The sequence below is a fragment of the Agelaius phoeniceus genome, chromosome 3, assembly GCF_051311805.1.
Source record: "Agelaius phoeniceus isolate bAgePho1 chromosome 3, bAgePho1.hap1, whole genome shotgun sequence".
NCBI classification, from domain to species: Eukaryota; Metazoa; Chordata; class Aves; order Passeriformes; family Icteridae; genus Agelaius; species Agelaius phoeniceus.
In genome coordinates this window covers 86,996,497-87,014,907 of record NC_135267.1, presented here as the reverse complement: position 1 = coordinate 87,014,907, position 18,411 = coordinate 86,996,497, and the positions used below count along the sequence as shown (strand labels likewise).

The 18,411-nt window shown below is 40.7% G+C and overlaps 1 protein-coding gene across 3 annotated transcripts in view; it reads right to left on the bottom strand.

Annotated features, from left to right (window-relative positions):
* The window catches only part of DAAM2 (dishevelled associated activator of morphogenesis 2), a 202,516-nt gene that overhangs the window by 39,287 nt on the left and 144,818 nt on the right, over window positions 1-18,411 (bottom strand). For all 3 annotated transcript variants that reach the window (XM_077175812.1, XM_054629765.2, XM_054629764.2), the window contains 9 exons: window positions 17,251-17,361; window positions 16,064-16,167; window positions 14,796-14,862; window positions 13,776-13,893; window positions 12,153-12,291; window positions 10,664-10,722; window positions 10,095-10,279; window positions 8,862-9,179; window positions 1,943-2,050 (listed from right to left, as the gene is read on the bottom strand). In XM_077175812.1, coding sequence (XP_077031927.1) covers window positions 1,943-2,050; window positions 8,862-9,179; window positions 10,095-10,279; window positions 10,664-10,722; window positions 12,153-12,291; window positions 13,776-13,893; window positions 14,796-14,862; window positions 16,064-16,167; window positions 17,251-17,361 — 1,209 coding nt within the window. The remainder of the gene's footprint in view (window positions 1-1,942; window positions 2,051-8,861; window positions 9,180-10,094; window positions 10,280-10,663; window positions 10,723-12,152; window positions 12,292-13,775; window positions 13,894-14,795; window positions 14,863-16,063; window positions 16,168-17,250; window positions 17,362-18,411) is intronic.

Sequence of the window (18,411 nt, the reverse complement as noted above, 5' to 3'; positions counted from 1 at the left end):
CCAAAAAGGACACACTGGGCTTGAGAGAGGAGAAGAGACCCTCTGTCACTAACAAAACTAGAAAACAGAAAAACTGTTTAATGTAAATGAAACTGGAAAAAACATGAAGGTCATGTTAATAACAGCAAAGAAAGAAATGTCTTTATCTCTACTCATTCAACATTTCAGATGCAAAAGAGCAGGGCTTGCATTGACATTTTTCTTTACAGACAGACATTTGGATGAAGTTTAAAAGTCACAAACCCAGAGTAAATTCATACTTGATCAGAATGGAACATTTCCGAAAGTAAAAGGAAAAAAGACTAAATGTGAACTGAAAAAATTCTCATGAATTTTTAATTCAAAAGCAATTTTGGTTGCCTGGTCTTAAAAAAAAAAAAAAAAAAAGAAAATTGATGAGGACTTGTTGATTGGAATCCAGTTCGCATTGAAGCAAGTATGGATGAAATAGGAAGAACTATCATGTAAAGTAACAACAACAAAATATTTAAGGAGAGAAAAAATCACCACCAAATAATGTCAAAACCTCAACAAAAGCTGTAAGGGCAGCAAGATGTCTAACTGCACAAAAATACAAGAAGCTTACATAAGTGTTACTCTAGTGTCTGGAGCCACTGTCATAAAGTGTGTTTAATGAGGATGGAAGAGTACAGCTCAGAGACCCACGGAGGCAGGGGTAAGGGTCAGGTTAGTTTATGGCTGAATAGCTCAGGCTGCCTTCCTGTGATTGGTAACATAGCGATAAATATTATGATTCTAACTGAGACCACGACAGCTTCGGCTTTGGTTTTTGGGGACAAAAGGAAGCAAGGCTTTGCAAGGTCATTTGTAGTGAGGAAGCTGCAAGGTTTGCACCTGAAACATTGGAACAGAAGCTCTTGGGACAGGGTCTAAATCCAATCTCTTAACAGCACTGAAGTTTTGTGTGCCTTTCTTCCCTTCTGGGAACTAAGTTCTTCTTTCAAGGAATGTGATTTACAGAAAGAGAAAGGGACCCACTGAAACAGCATCAGCTATTTGCAGAAACAGAATGAGAAATGAAATCTCATCATGCAACAGTTAACATCACATTCTTCACAGCTTATCCATGTGGCTGTGAGCTCATAAATAAGAAGAGTTATTCATTATGTTTATTGGATTAGAAAGAAAATAAAAAGAGAGAAGGGAGAAGATGGAAAATCCGAAGACAAGGGGTTGGATTGTTAATTTTAAGGTACTGAGTCACTTAATGAAGTAGTTATCATCACTGTAAGGAATAATCATAAAGGTTGTTTATGATAGTTGGGTCTGTGTCTTTTCCTAAAACTGAAAATAGTCCAAAAGCAAAGGAAAGCTGGGGGAGTTCAAGGAGTGAAAGTACAATTCATCTGCTGCTAAATCTCATTCAGTGGAGATAGATTGAAAGTGACTTGCCTTCCAGGAAAAAGAGGAGGGAAAAAAGACATTCTAATAAATGGCCACTTTTAAAGTATGCTGTTTGTTCTATAATCTGAAATTCAGACCATTTCTGTCACCTAACCACTTCAGGCAGCTGGCTGTTTAAGAAAAAACAGACAAAATGAAAGACAGCTACTACAGTCACCTTGCTCAGTACTCAGGGAAGTACAGCCTTTTGTCTCTGGATGAATGGGAGAAACGGGAAGTTTGACATGCAAATATAAATGTAAAGCTCCACAGCTTTTGGAAGTCAGTGGCCAGTGACATTAACTGTTGGTAGGTGCTGAGAGCTGCCCATGAGTATGAAGTATATCCATACCAGAAGTTTAGACCATGCCCCGTGTGGCCCTCCCAACTTCTTTTGGTCTGCAGATTTTCTGAACAGTGGCAGAGCATCAAGTGATGCAGGCTGACTGCAGGTGGCCAAGGGCTCAGACCACTGTTGTGTATTCATTTCTCCTCCAGAAATTCAGGACAGAAAAGTTATGGAAGAGTTCACTCCTACCTGGTGCCTCTGATATGCGGAGAACATCTTTTCAAAATCTTCTAGATCCAGCACCTTGAATGCCTTTAAATCATCAATCTCATTCCAGATTGTGCCATGGATCCTCTCCTAAAAGGAAAGAACATATTTTAACTAGATAGCAAAAATATTTAGCTAGGACCATCCAATCCCATTTGGATAAATAATTTTCTTTTCTACTCACTGGTCACATTGCTATCTACTGCTGCTGTCATTTTAGAGGCCACACTTTGTTTCAAGAGTCAGAGGAGAAAAAACAGTATTTCGTTTTGGGGTTTTGGTTTGGTTTTTTTTTTTGTTTGTTTGTTTTTAAAATACTATTTTGTAGTTTTCATCATAGCAAGACTCTAATGAAAAGGCACATTCCAAGACTAGCAGACCACATCTCAAGCATTATCCATGATCCCACAGCATATTTCCTTTCAAGAGTGGCCATCTGTCTAACACAACAATTGTGTCATGCTGAAAGGAGTGTTACCATTAGGATGAAAAAGCTTAGGAAAAGCACTGATGCATGACAAACCCCAGACACATCTTCCCTGTTGCAAATTTTTCCAGGTTCTTTTGTAAAGCCTAAAGGGTGGGTGGCTTTCATTATGTCTGCCTGTGAAAGTAGTTTAAATTATTATTTTATTTTACTTGTAAGCTTTTGAGTCTTTGAAGTCTAATTGTTTCCTATTACATGAACTGCCTTGTCTACATGAGGTCTTTGTCAAGCCAGATAGACACAAACTATACCCAGATCCCTGAAACAGCATCATTCCCAGTAACTGGAAATGTTCACAACCCTCATGATGATACATTATCCTGAGTGCCAGGAATCCTAGCAGTTTGGCAGATAATTAGCATGGAGGGAGACAGGCACAGACTTCTACTCCTTATTGCTGTCCATCAAACCCAGAACAAACAGGCTCCTCGAGTACACAAATTAGCTAATTGGCAATCATCCTAAACTAAGTGAAGGTCTTGGGTGTCCTGCTGACATTCTCAGGACAGATATCCTTTGTGGCAGAGGACACAAAGGTCAAACTACCTTCTCCTTCCTACTGACTCTTAAGGTGCATTTGTGTGGGACAAGCTTTGGGTGCTCGTTACACCACTGACACCACTATTAGTTCGTTTAGTTTACTATGTGTATATTTATTGTACTTTATTAACTGCAAAAATAATGAAAATGCTGATTAAAAGAAAAAAGAAGTGGACAAAAATGCTTGTAAAAAAGACCTAAGCAAATCTCAGGAGATAAAGAGCCAGCTGAACAGTGATGCAGAGAAAGCCAGGGACCACAAGCAATAGCAATGAAACCCTCACACAGGTTCCAGCTCTGAAGAATCTGACTTTTACCTACACAGCAAAGTGTGTTAGCACTTCATTATCAGAACTAATTAGGAACAGGCTCTACTTCCCATTCGGAGTCATCAAAAGGAATGAGGGAAATGTGCTAAGCCACAAGGCTCAAGGAGCAAGAAAAAAAAACTGAGGAGGATAAAATGAGGGGGAAATAAAAGTGTGAAGTGTTCTGGAGGAAATTCCTGTCAGGGCAGACACTGTGGAGGAAAACCAACACCCTTTCTCCAGAGGCAGCCTGTGAGTGCCTGAGGGTAAGGAGGGGTGTCTGCAGTGCTATTCACTGTGAGGGCAAATCCTAGATGGGAGCAGCACCCATCCCTGAGCAGGCTCACCACTATCATTGTATCACCCCTTGCAATCAGCGTGGCTCTTCTTTCCATAGCAGGAAGAACATGTGACTGTAACACGGCAAACAAGTCTGAGAGGCTCATCTCAGCCAAAGCAATAGGAGACAAAATTAATTTTCTTTTTATCCTAGCCCTGAACTCCACTGCCAATCTTAGCCAGAAGCATCCAGGCAGAGTGATCATTCTCATTCAGTTTCCAGGCTGGCTTTGTAAACCATGAATTATAAATCCTGAGGGATGTATTTGAACAGCAGAGCAGTTCTCTGAGAGCCTCACTGTTTCAGACTGTCCAATCAACCACTGAAATGGTAGAATATTTCTTGACAGGAGTCCTTGGAGTCATCACTGGGATAGAGCCCTGAGGATGCCAAAAACCTGTATGCTGTGTTTGGCAGAGGCTGGATGTGACTCAAGACAGCTACTCATGAGTCTTGCCCATCTACCTGTCCAGCTGCAAAAACCTCATGGGAGTGAGGTTTCCTCACTAATGGCAAGAACAGTGAAAATGTCCTACAGAACAGTCTAGTCTGAATGAACTGCAAAGGGGCCAAAACAGGAAGTTCTGGGACTCAGAATAGGACTGCAGAGAGTAGTTCTCCCCCTGCTTTCCCAGGAAAACAACCCAATGAAAATAATTTCAACTTCAATTCAGATTCATTTTAAGAGCTTGGTTGAATCTGGTTCTGTACAGGATGGTTTGTATGCTACTTGTAGCAGAAAGAGAAATTCCAAAGCAGCACCCATTGCAATGGTGTGCCCAAGCAGAACTTTGACCAAAGCAATCCAATTTTATGGCTAATGCAGTCAAAGAAAAATCAAGGCAGGCAGAGGTATAAACAATTTAACACTTGCAATGGGCCTGTCCCTTCTATTTCTACTATAAGCTCCATCCTTGAAAATTTTCATGTTGCTGCCAGATAACTTCCTGGACTGAACTCTTCATACACAGTTTACACAGTTATGGATTAACTGGCTGATAGTTTCTTGTCATCAGCCAGAGAAGACAGAGTATTTTAAGAGAAACAGACTTGCATAATGTGGTTGCTATGATAAATGATTCCCTCAGCACCATAAAAATATTTATGGTCTCCTAAATAACAATTTAAAAATAAATCCTTTATTCCTTCTTTTCTTTTTTTTTTCCTTCTCTGCCCCTAGAAAGAAAAAAAAAACAAAAAGAAACTAAAAAAAAAAGAGCAATCATTTTATCTGTAATGTTTTTCTCTCCATCGTCATTTATTTGTTTATTCATTCATTTATTCATTCTACAAGTCTTCCATGATCTGTGGTTCCTGTGCTTTGGAAAATTTTGGCCCATTTAGAGAAGCAAACCCTGTGAACTGTACTTCCCAGCATCCTCTAATGGAATGGTGACACGTACCAGGTCAGGAAACATCTTATTATGAGAAAAAGTATTGAAAAGGCATTTGCTCCACCAAGCTGAGTTTTTGGTATGTTACATTTAACAATTCACTCGCTGTAGCAGTTGCATCATTCCACCTTTATAGTGAATCCCAGTTTGCTGAGAGACCTAACGACATTAGAAAATAACAGCGTCTCATGGCACTGCAAATCATACCAAGCTGTCCTCTGCTACACCTAAAGGATAATTTTATTTACCCTGATAGATAAATAATGATATTCTGGAAGGCACCAAAGTCCATCATGCCTCAGTAACTTCACAGCATGAGTGAAAACCTACAGTACCTTTGTTTGACCTGCAGGTTCAGAGAAACCATGGAAATGATGAGTGCTCTGTGGATACTGGAACAGGCAATCCTGCTTATCAGTAGGTTAATATTTGTAGAATATTAACCAGAAAAGTGGAAGCAACTTAAAGTTTTAATTGAGAATTCCATTATGAATCTGAAAAGTGATATAAACAAAGCACATTTTCCAAACTTTTCTCTTAATATTAGATCCTTTCTTCAGTGTGAGAAAAATCCACTTCAAGCAAAAGCTGTATTTTTTGCCTGTTTATTAATCAGCTATTTTATTTCATTGTAGGCCTAGGCACCACCACAGCTATTATGACTAGCTTCACAATGAAATTTTGGAAAACTCTTTCCATTAACTTTGAATCTCTAGCAGCAGTCCTTCATCATTTTATGCCATAAACCTCAGTCTGCTTTCAGGAAAAAAGTTCCAGAAATCAGAATAATTGATAACATTATAGAAACATTTTTTTAAAAAAATTAAGTGTCAAAATGAACACTTTCTGTTTATGTGACTGACTGTTTTGGAAATTTGGGTTTGGTGGTTTTGATTTGTTTTTATGTGTGTGTGTTTTGGGCTTTTTAAAAAACTCCTATATAGCATGTAGAAAAAATACCTTTCTTATGAAACTATTTCAGTCAGGTGTATTTAGGGCTGGCTGAAGAAAGGCTCTCTGACATCACTGATGAGAGTCATTACCAGGACACTTGATGGGAAGCTGCTTCTCCAGACATGAGATAAGAAGCAGAGCAGTTGAAGGCTGACTTGATTTATTCTCAGAGCTTCAAATCAATGTTTATATTTATCAAATAGGTAACTATTAGTCCACACTTCCAATTTTCTTGAAACCAGTCCCTTGCTTGGATTAACCATAAATGTTTGGTGTCTGACCTTTGGTGTTGTGTAAAACTCAGAGTGAGAGAGCATTGCTGCCCAGAAACAAAGAACGGAATCCTTCCAGGATATTACAGTGGTTATATTGCAATATCTTTTTCTTAAAAAACAGAGATCCTTGGCACCAGCACTACATAGTGCTGTATGAATGGAACTCACAAACAATGCCACAGTGCTGTATGAATGGAGCTGTGGTGTGGAAGGGCTTCATCAGAACTCAGACCATGCAGGCATGCAAATGTCTTTGCCACTGGTCATTAGCTTACATCAAAACTAGCACAAAGTCCTTAATTCTCAATGGAAATTAGTGGGCTGTTGGATTTTCCTTGTTAGAAGCATAGATCCCTTCCAGTCAAACTTTTTCTTGTGGTGCCCATGGGAACTGTGGACAATCTGTTATTGTCAACTGCTAAGAGCCTGACTATATTTGATATTTCTCCCAATACCCAGCAGCTCAGTTCTTTTCTTCCAAAGACAAAATCAGCATTGGAAAAAAAAAGGTGTCACATGAACTGCCCTGGAGAACAGCCTTGATTCCACTACTGAGAAAGTATATTGCAGACAAATCCATCTCAGCCAGCCTTGTCCACACTCCTGTTGGCCTCTGTTGGCTTTCCCTCACTGCTTCGAGGCAGGCTGCAGGAACAGAGAGGAGTTTGCTCGCTTGTGGGCTGCCTCAGTCACCTTCACACTTACCTGAAAAATCTCCTGAGAGAGACTTTGAACTAGTTGCTTGGAGAAAGGTGATCTAAATAGTATGTAGAGATAACTAAGAGCTGAATATTTGAATACCTACTTGCAGCCCTAATTTTATGTACAGCTGTTTCCAATGCTGCGTTCCCTCACCTTGCTGTGTTTCATGTATTGTTCCTCAAAACGTTTTTGTGGGGAAAAGTTGTATTCTTGTGAATTGGAAGTTAAACCCTACCACAAACCACAAAAATACTGTGCACACTTCCAAGCCTCAGTTTCCCAGGCTCAAAAACTCAAAATGTGCTGCTCCCAGACAGTGTGTTTGAGTCCTCACTCATTCCAGTCTGGCTACTCTGACAGCTCAGTTCAGGAGAACACCACAGAAGTGCAGCAAAGGTAACAAAAGGCATGACAAAGCCCATCCAACCTACTAATGACTTTGTGCTCAGAAGATTCATATCCATGTGAATAGAAAGATACCAAAGCAGGAAATCTAGGATAAATGAGGAAGATGACCAAATGAGGAAGATGACCACCATTTCACTTTTCCAGCAGTCAGTGAAATTAAATAATTCCGTAACAAAGTGCAACCCAAGTAACAGCATGAGATACCTGCATTGACACCACAACCTCTGCTCTTCTGCAGAGACCATACCAGGTTCAAAACACTGGCAGACACTCCAAAATGAAGGCCCCACCCTCTCATGCCCCTTTTCCCAACTATTTTGCCATCCTCAAAATATTGTCTTTTAGCCATCTCACCACCCAGGTCCTCAATTTTATTAGCACAGCTGCCTTCACTCTTATCCAGAGGGCAGGATAAGCCTACAGTTACTGTACACTAAACAGAAACACCTGTGACTCTCTCTTTTTCATATAAATTCATATATATACATGTATTAGTTATTATTTCTTTTCTTCAGAGCACTAAGTTCCATGTTCTGCAAAGGAAAATAAATCCTTGTCCTTACATTCTCTCCCACACCCCCCACGTGGCCTTGACAGACAAGCACAGACGGTGTAGCAAATATTTCACTTCACTTTATTTTAAAGAAAAGGGGAGAGGGGGAGAGAGAATTCTTGTGGCATTCCAGAGGTCCCTGGACACTCATTCCAAATGCCGGAGTTGGGCCCTGGGTGAGTTTCAGTCTAAAAGAGAACCTGGGTTTCTAGGCAGAAATCCAAACTCAACACAGACACTTTTTTTCTTTCTAAATCAGTTAAAAAAATTAAGACCTAAAGAGAAGAGGAAGGGAAGGAGAAGGGAAAAAGAGAGAGAAGGAGAAGAGAGAAGGGAAGGAGAAGGAGACACAACCAAGGCAGAAGAAAAATGAGTGCAACAGGAAGAATCCAAGTCCTCTGGGATTTGTTGTTTTTTTTTTGCCAACCTGGAGTTTTGTCACCTACAGACAGAGTTATAAGCATTCAAGGAGAAAGGCAGCTTCCCTCATGGCCATGAGCAAACAGTGAGGAGAATCAGGACACCTTTCTCTCCCTGGTGATGGCTCCTGCCAGAGTAGAGGTGGCTGGATGGTTTTCCAGATGGTTCTCACCATGTTTTGCCCACATTGGCTCTGGTAACCCTTTTCCCTGGTGTACAAGTGAGGGCAGCTCTGGCACACCAGTCCTGGAGATATCCAGCTCTCACTGAGGTATTCAGTCCCACTACAGCTTTGCTTGACCAGATCATTTGCATGGCCAGACCTATGCAGCTCAATCTATCACAGGGGATGCGCTGCACTGCTCGAGAACTGGGGAGAATCCCTAAATACAATTAATGACTCCTACTGACCACAGCCCACAGAAGGCCACTTGCTTCTATGCCACTTTGCATTTCATGGCATTAATCAACACTGGCATATACTCAGACAGTAAATCAATTGAGTAATGCAGTTTCTTACCTCACTCAGCTTAGCCCAGTTGAAGGATTTCAGTGGATGTGAAGGCTGTGGGATAGATTTCTTCTTCAGACTGGGGCCACTGGTGCTGAAGGTGGTTGTTGAAGGGGGTGGCACCCCCATGCTGAAGAAAGGTGGTGCTCCTGGCGGAGGAGGAGGTCCTCCTGGTGGAGGTGGTGGAGCAGGAGGTGGGGGACAGCTGGAGAAAGGCAGAGGAGGTGGCAGTGGTGGCAAATTCTCAGACATATGAGAAGAGGACAAAGCTAATGGGCCACCTGGAGGAGGGGGTGGTGGGGGTGGGAAGGAAATGCTGCCCCCTTGCTGGAAAATAAAAAACACAGAGAAAAAGAAAGCAAACAGTTTAAAAGGCACAATAACTCCATGTTGCCAGCTGATGTGATTTTATTACGACTCTCAAAATATTTGATGTTTTCTTTAAAGCCTCCTGCACTCAAAGCCATCCAATAAAGGGAGGAATCTCAGCTTTCATTTAAGGGAAAGTTTCAAGCCCGTAGAGTTGTGGAGAAGAGCTTGAAAAAGGAACCATAAATGGCTCAGAAAAACAGAAAGCTAGTAAAAGAAGCCAAAATGTATTATTTTCTCCTTATGTATGAAAAAAGAGAAAAGTTCAATCTTATGAACTTTTGAACTCCTGGGTTTAAAAGCTAAGGGTTTGAAACACTGAATACCTGTCATTAGGCCTCAGTAATGCAAAGTGGGAGAGGGGAGGAGGAAATGAATCTGCCTTCTGCAGTGTCTAACTTCTCAGGGCTGTGTTCTGGTGGCTCAGACACACTGCTGGGATAGAAGGGAACACCAAACAGGAGGGAGCATCTGCAAATGCCACTTTTGCAGAACTCTGTGACAGTTCAGATGCTCTTGCAGCATGATAGGAATCCTGTTTCTTACATACTTTTGTATCAGGGAGGTTTCTCTCTATTCCACTGAAATAATAACCAGGGCCACCCCACTCAGCAAGGAAAATTATGGCTGGAGGAGGACACGTGCCTCAGCAGCTCCTGCAAGGAAGGTAGCTGAGGAGAAGGAACGGAGCAGCCCATGCATGAACCATTCTATACCACCAGCTCAGGGATTTTGGTCTCATCTAAAAGCTGAGTAGCTTCTAAGTATTCTCCATTATGACCACAGATGTGCTTCATGTATAACATGCTTTTGTTCATCTTTCACTAGTTAGCAGCTTTTAAACAAGGATGGGGAAGACTCCCAGTCTCATACCGAGAACTCATTAAGCTGAGCCACCAGATCATTCATCTGGTCTCGGGTCTGGCGCAGCTCCAAGGATTCCTTCTGCAGCTTGTCCTTCATTTTGTTCAGTGTCTTCATCATTTCATCCTTCTCCTGGGTTTTTGTTTCACATTCCCGCTCCTTCTTCTCTAGCCTGCTCATCAGCTCTGCATGGTCTAGGGGGAACACGCAAGTGGGACTGATGAAACAAGGCTCATGAACAGTCCCTGGGGAGATGTAGGTTAATAAAGCTGAAATAAAGCTGACACTTCTGGCAGCTCAAGCAGGGATGTATAATGAGAGCAAGAAAAAGAAAATAGAGTCTGACTGTCTTGACAAGGACCTTCAGTGATCAAGACAGCAATGCCTAAGTTTCAGTTAGACTGTAAAATCACTTCATGTGAGGACTGAAGGAACCCCCATCCTGTGAAATACACAAACTGTTCACCATGACACAAAATGTCTGCAAAAGGAAAAGTTGTGCCCAGCTCTGCTGCTCACTGCTCTGTGAATGAATTGGGATCAGTTTCTGCCTATGCAAGCAAAGAGGATGAACTCACCTTTCCGGAACTTCTCTGCCTGATCCCTCCACTGCTTGACCTCATTTTCATTCACCAGCCTGAAAGAGGAAATGAGATCATTTAAACTTTTCCTGAGCTACTCAGGTTGAAAGGCAAGTGGCCATTTTGCAAAGGGATCAGCAAAAGGCAACCTGGTAAGTGTACAAGTTTAAACAGGATCACGCCAGTGGTCCTTCTGGATCCAGATTCTGCTCCCTAGCCTACAACTAATAGGAAAAGGATGCCTTTTTACTCAGGGTCATAAAAAGGGATAAAGGAATGGCTGTGGAAGAAATTCCTGATGCATTCCTGTCTTCAGGTAATGCCCTCAAAGTGCCAAGTCTACTTATTTTGAAAGAGAGAGGTCATCACTAAAATAATCACAGCTGCTATGGGTTACAAATTACCCCATCCTTAATATAAGACCAGATTGCCATTGTTTTTTTCCTAATCTCTGTGGTTCTATTTTTTCTTTCTTACAAGGAGGAAGAACATTTCTCTATTGGGTAATACATCAGCGACAAGGCAATTCTCATATCTCATACGGGCACAGCTATTTCCTATTACTGACAGAAAATATGCAGGGCATGCTGGGGATTGATTAGATATGCAGAATAGGAGTAGCTATGAAAGCAGAAAGGGAAGATCAGGCATGAAATCTACAATGAAGTCTGGTATCCAACACCACTGTATTTTTCCATGACAAGAAATCAGTTTCAATGTTGGCTCACACCTATAACAAAAGGAACTGTAAAATTTTTAGTACAGGAGAATTTGGTTTCATATAGGACTTATGTTCTATAAATGTTCTTTTCAGTGGATAATTCGGAAGGGTAATGGGCCATGAATTACCTGCAGAGGCAGTTGGATGAAATGAAGAATCCAAAAGTTTGGCTAAAAAAGGACTGAGAACAGGGAAGTTGAGAAGAGAGCCAGCTCATGTAGCTAGACTTCTCAAATGATGCATCCTATGGGAAAAAATAATGGTAATGCCCTCAACCAAGTCTGTGGGTGAGAGCAAACAGACATTTTATGAAGAGGTAAGAGGCTTTGTGTGCCAAGTGGGGACTGCTTTCCCCTATTTGCAATCTTTCTAAACCATGTGCTCATTAGTAGGAATGGGATCTACATAGAGAATATGATAGTATTTTTACTTTTTAATATCAAGGAAAGCTTTCATGAGCATCCTGAATTAAAAAAGGCACATGAGGAAGCCTTGTTATAAAATCATGAGCATTTTTTCTGATCCTCTAACCAGAATAACAGTTACTAGAAGTCAAATACAATGACTTTGCAGGGAAATACTGCCAAGCTAAGATGTCATTAGAAGGAAACTACTTAGAAGACTTAACTACTTGACAGGACAAGGAGAAGCTGTAAGTTGAAATGAGGAAGTCCTCACATATGATATTTTATTTCTTAAGCACCTGCATACTGATCATATCCTTATACCTGCATAACAGAAATAAACAATAATAAAGCAGCTTACATTTTAATGATATTTTTGACATTGAAGTTGTCCAATGGAGCTATATCTGGATCATCCCCTCGTTCATCCTGAAGAACAATTTGTTGGAGTATTCTGTCCAACAGTTGCCACTGCTGGAAGTTTCCTCCATTCCTCTTATCTGTATTGAAAAAAGACCAACCCATGAGATCTTCCAATTCCATGCCAAAGTGCCCAGACTTGCCAACAAACTGGCCTTCTTTCCTCCCCACCTTTCATCTCAGTCCCGTGTGTGATGAATTACAGAACACAAAGACTAACTCTGAACAGTTGCTAGCATCTTATTTACAAACACCTGGCATAGTGGGACAGTTCATAACAGGCACAGGAAACTTTGTGCCTGATGTGCACATTCAGGCTATGCAGCCCTTCTGACCGGTTAGCTATAAATTGCACACTAAACATCTATAAAAAGGATTCCTTTGTGATAACTAACACTCAGTGTTTTCTGGGGCTTGATGTTGAGATCACTGTAGAAACAATGAGGTGTTCTATCTGCATGCTTGGTTATCTGCAGGTCAGTGAAACTCAACTGGCATGAAAAATTCATACAAACATGACTGGAAAGTGCAGAGATAAAGAACAGAATTTGAACCAAAGGTACTGATCCCATGGATATCCAAACAGAAGAGCCAGAGCAACATTGAATTCACCTCAACTCTTTAAGTTACATAACCAAGATCTTTAGGCTCTTTAAAACTGCTCCAGTATAATCCTGCCCTGGCCTAACAGGATTTGGTCTTTCTGCCACCAAAAATCCCAGTCAATACATAAAGCTCAAGCTCTCTTCTAAAAAGCAATATCAAAGAGGCCACTGAGACTAAGTACTGCTCAAATTTATGCATTGCTGTACTTGAATCTAATGAGAGCCTGAGAACATACCACACATCACACTGCTTGCTGAAAAGCACACCCCAGTACATCTCCCTCATGTTCCCTTCTCGGTTTGATTGCTCAAATACAGACGGAAATCATGGAAGACCAGCACCTCACACCTAACAGGATCAAGGCAGGCAGTTCTTTAGTGATCCTGCTGTTACACTCTGGATGCATAACTGAATTATTTTATTGCAGTTCATAAGAAGATTCTTATCACTTCCTTTGGAAGTAAATTCCAGTATTATTTTCACTTTGTGTTTGGGAGCTCTCCATTAAAGCACTGCCATGAGACAGCAGTCTGACGACTTACTGTGGAATTTCCCAGTGGCAGAACAGCTTTCAGTACTGTACTGTTTCACCAGAAAAAAATCTTCAGTGTCTTTTTTTAATATTCCAAATGCTATCTCTTTCTGGGAATTCCCTGATCTATAGCACAAGGACTCTTTTTTAAAACTTCTGATTTAAAATAATTAAAAGCTATGTCAGTGACTAACTGGAATGTCTCAGCTACTCAATTTTATTTACAAGTACAGAGAGGTCAAACTGCTGCCCTAAGTATTGCAACAAAAATTTTTCAGTGTAAGATACCAAGTTCCTTAGCCACAGCCAAGTTCTGAATGGGAGACAATGGCAGTGTGTGCCCTGGTATCTGTGAACTTGTACCTACACCAGAGTTTCACCCAGTTCTCCAATACCTCTTCTCTGGAAATCTGTAAATGTACTCACATGGCATCTGCAAGCAGTGCTGGAGGATGGATAACAAATAGGGATAGGCATCTGTATGCTTCAATCTCTTCTTGATCAACTCAAACATCTGAGAGGCACTTTTTGTATCAATGTGGATCTGAAGTGAGAAAAGAGAAAAACCATCCACAGTAAAAGCCTGATTAACTGTGAAAGAGCCAATCAATACAAAGACAGGCAAATTTCCAGCAATTGGACCTCTGCAAAGTCTCCTGCCATGCCCAGCTGCAGCTTCCAGGAACAGGCACAAGGGTCTTTGACACCACCATTGTCATCCCTATCCAGTATGGAAAAGATCCCCAAAGTAGAAGGCTAGAAAGGTGGGAGCCATGCAAAGCCACAAAGAACTGTTCTGGAGAAAGCAAAACATTTGGGTCCTGGAAACTGGTGGCACATATAGTAGAAGCTAAGCAAGAAAGACTCAGTTGTTCTGTATCTGTGTGAACAGCTCTTGCTGCACACAAAGAAAGAGGGGATTAAACCATTCAGGACCCTACAGCTTTTTATTGATGCTAGAGGTTGTCTCTATGTTAGTCTTCAAAATCCACATATTCTAAAATACTGATCCTGTCCACAGGCTCTGAGGCAACAGTTATCAGCAGAGTTACATGTAATCTTGGGAAGAAAATCAGAAAATAGGCCAAACTTCACCCATAGTCCTGCAAAGGGGATGTCTAGAAGACATCCGGATCATCAGGACTGAGAACCTAAGAGCATGGTAGAGAACCTCCTCCACTCCTAAACATTCAGGCAAACAAAAGAAAGAAGTTTTTTATCAAAGATACTCATCAGAAGCCCTTTGTGCGACCACTGTTTTCATTGTTCACACAGTGCAAACCTCCTGCTTGCTAAATGAGAAACAGTGAAAACAAGAGTATCAACCACTTCCAGCATCAAAGCCAAACATTCGTTTTAGGGAGCACAAAGGAAAGGTGCAAGAAGCATCCCAGAAGGATGCAAGTTCAGCTTTGGCCAGTTCATGTACTACAAAGAAAAACTTACCAGGTCAAACCGCTTGGCAAGCTCCAGGTCATCTTCATTTCTGACCATCTCAAAGAAATCTAAATGTCTAAGAGGAAACAGAATAACAAGATATCTGCCAATGTTCATGGCATGATTCAGACTTAAACTAAGTGTGTCACTAGAGAAGCAGCAAAACCTCAGTTCAGCTAGAACATGTGGAAATTGGCAAACCTTTCTTACATGAAGTGCTGTCACAGGTATGCAAGGCAAGGGGGTCAGTGACAGGCCAAAAGAAAAGGCTGGCAGAGGTGCACACACTCTAACTCTGTGTTGAGGTAAGGTGGAAAAGATAAACATAAAATAGGAAAGGGATATTCTGTTTTTGATGAATGCAATGCCTGCAGTGATAATACAGTTCTAAAAAGTCCACACCACACTTGCTAGGCAGGTGTTGGATCATTACAAGTTGTTTCTTTTAAGCAGCAAAGCAGAAATGCATTCAGTGGATCAGTTCTCAACAGCCTCTAGATATGCCTATTGATAAACACAGCAGCATGACTATGTCTGGATCTGGGTGACCTGGTGAGTGACACATCTGACCATCTGGAGTTTTCTTACATAGAGACTGGAGCACAGCAGGTGATGTGGAGAAAGGCTGTGGCACATTTTCCTGTACAGATCTGGTACAAGAGTCTTTGTAATCCAGGCATCTGAAATCCTCTCAAACCTTTGTTATTCTCCTAACTTGTAAAATCCAACTAAGTCCCTTCTAAACATTCCTGGTTACTGTCCAAAGGAATACAGATCGTCTATAGGACAGATTTTCTTATTCTTGCTTATAATGTTGCAGATCAAAAGCACCATTCCTGGTTCCAGCTCTGCAGCAAACTACAGTCATACAACTTGGAAACTCAGAACCTGCACTTAGACCACACATACTCAGTCACAATGAAGTCAATGAACTACTGGCTTCCCTGCCTCCTACTAGGACAGGCTTTTGTTCCAGTTTTGCTTCAAGAGAAAACAATTAGAATACTTTTTGTATTTTTCATTCTGACTGCCATCCCCTGCTGAGAAAAAAAGCAATTGAGGAACTCCTTTGCCACAGCCTCTGCCAACTTAGTATGTATGTTTCCTACTTCATCTGCTGATGTTAATTTTAGGATAAATATATATTTTTTTATTTTCTTTTTGTTTTTTTATGGAGTCAGTCTCAAGAAGAGACAGAATAAGCTGTCTGAAATAGAGAAGAGTTTCTAAGAAGTCTTTCTGTTCACCAGTAGCAGTTCTCAGAAAATAAGTCTTACCTGTCCAGTGTGGCATTCTCGTGTCCTCTGAGCTTGTCAATGACGGGTTGAATTCCCAGCATTAGAAACTCATATCGGAGATGCAATCGGAACTCCAAATTGTCCTTAAAAAATGGGGGAAATCCAAGTTATTTGTTTTCAAAAGCTGTCAATCTCATTTTAAAAACATTTACTTAAAACTTCAGTTCTTCCCTTTTTAATATTCTCTATCCTGACCCCAAATTCACAGGATGAATAATTCCAGTAAAGTAAGTAAAAAAGGAATTAATGCCATTGCTTCCATTGCACTTAAAAGTAGATTTATGTACTATGAGTTTTGCATGTGCAGTCATAAGGACAGCACACTCCATGTTGTTCCATGAGGAACAGAAGCTACTGGCACTTTTCCTGCTAGTCCATTAGAGGTTCCTCTCCTGCTTACAGATGAACAGCATTGCAGTCTTCCTCCTAATTTTTTCCTGTTTATTTGTCATAAGACCATATACATAAAATCACATAGTCTGACAAACCTTCTGACATCTATTCAGTGGGATGTCACAGGATTCCCAGATACAGAGACAAATACATTGTCAGATAGCTCTCAGGAGCTTGCTGTCTTTTGTGGTTTAACCAAAACAAAAGAAAAAAAAAACTAATGTCACAAAAGTAACACTTTTAATGTAATAAATTAGTTTAAACTATCCTTCAGATTCAAAAGGAAGTCTGGTTAATGAAAGTAAAACAACTGGGACCTTGAATTTTTTTCTGAAATGTTTCCCCTTGATATTTTAAAATTAAAATGCTTTGACTTTGGCTTTGAGTCAAAACAACTTAGCACTTCAAAACATTTCTGAAGGTAAACCAAAATATTTTCTAAAAAGGATGAAATAAAAAGGTAAATGCTTTACAGTTCTTAAAACAAACAAAAAAACCCTCCACAACCAAAACAGCAAAAAACCGACCAACCAACCAAAAAACAACCCAAAGTAATCACTTCAGTGTAAGTAGTCTATGCTATACTGAAGAAGCTCGAAATGAAATAATATGGAAGACATAATTATAAGACCGATATTAACAATTAAGCATTATTTCCCACAAAATATATCCACCCACTACCGCAAGATTTGTGACTTAATCTACTAACTATTTCCAAGGTAAACCAATTTAAACATAACATTTCAGAAAGAATTTCCCGGGCAGTGACTCACCTCACCAGCACCTGCATTCAGAACAGCATTGATAAAGGACATGATGGCTGTTTTGAGGTTCACTTCATCTCGGTATCGCCCCATGCTTCGGTCTAGCTCATTTAACAATGACTGAAACAGAACAGCAAGCTCAGTTAGAGGACATAAGGTGCTTTCTTGCAGGATAGATTGCACTTCTCTATACAGGGGAGATAATTGTAAAGAGAAGATGCCTTTAAGGAATAAAGCCTATGCCTGAACCTTGAAAGATTTATCCTTGTTCCTTCACTTACCACCTTTTAACATGGAGCAGACAATTATTTCCTCTTGGTAAGCTCCTTTTAGGGATTTTCAAATTGCAGGAATATTCCTTGTGCATACAGCTCCAAAGCTCAAAGTTGAATTACACATCTCCACTGGAAGTGCAGTTAAGCTCCAGTCTCCATGTTACAGACTCATGGAATGGTTTGGGTTAACAATGACCCTTAAAGATCATCTAGTCCTGACTCTCCTGCCATGAGCAGGAACATCTTTCTGCCAGACCTGGGCTTCTTCCCAAAGCTCCATCCAGCCTGGCCTCGAACACTTCCAGGGATGAGGCATCTACAACTTCTCTGGCCAACCTGTTCCAGTGCCTTTTCACCCTCATCATAAAAAACTCTTTTCCTTTTACCTATTCAATGTCTAGCTTCTTATAGTTTAAACCCTTTAGCCCTTTCCCTGTCACCACAGGCCCTGGTAAAATGCCTTTCTCCATCTTTCTTATAAGCTCTGTTTATTGAAAGGCTGCTGGAAGTTCTCCCTGGAGGCTGCATGTCCCCCTGGTAATGAACCCACAGGGGGTGTTCAGCACAGGAATTTTTTTGGTCTAATTTCTGCATACGTACTGATATTTTACCATAATCTTGTGAATATCAGGAGACAAAAGAGAAAAAGACTAGACAAGTAGCATTGGTGGCCTTTGCCTTATTCAGGATTAATTCCACTTGAATATTTACCAAAGAGGTTATATGCAGAAACTGATTAGCCATGAAAGCAACTCTATTTTCAGCTTTCTGCTGATCACCATTAATATTCTCTTCAGGATCTTCTCTGATCAGTTCATAATTCCAAGGATGATTTTCCTTACTGGAAGAGTAACAAATTCCACTTCAGATCTGTGAGTTCAGCTGTATGAGTCTC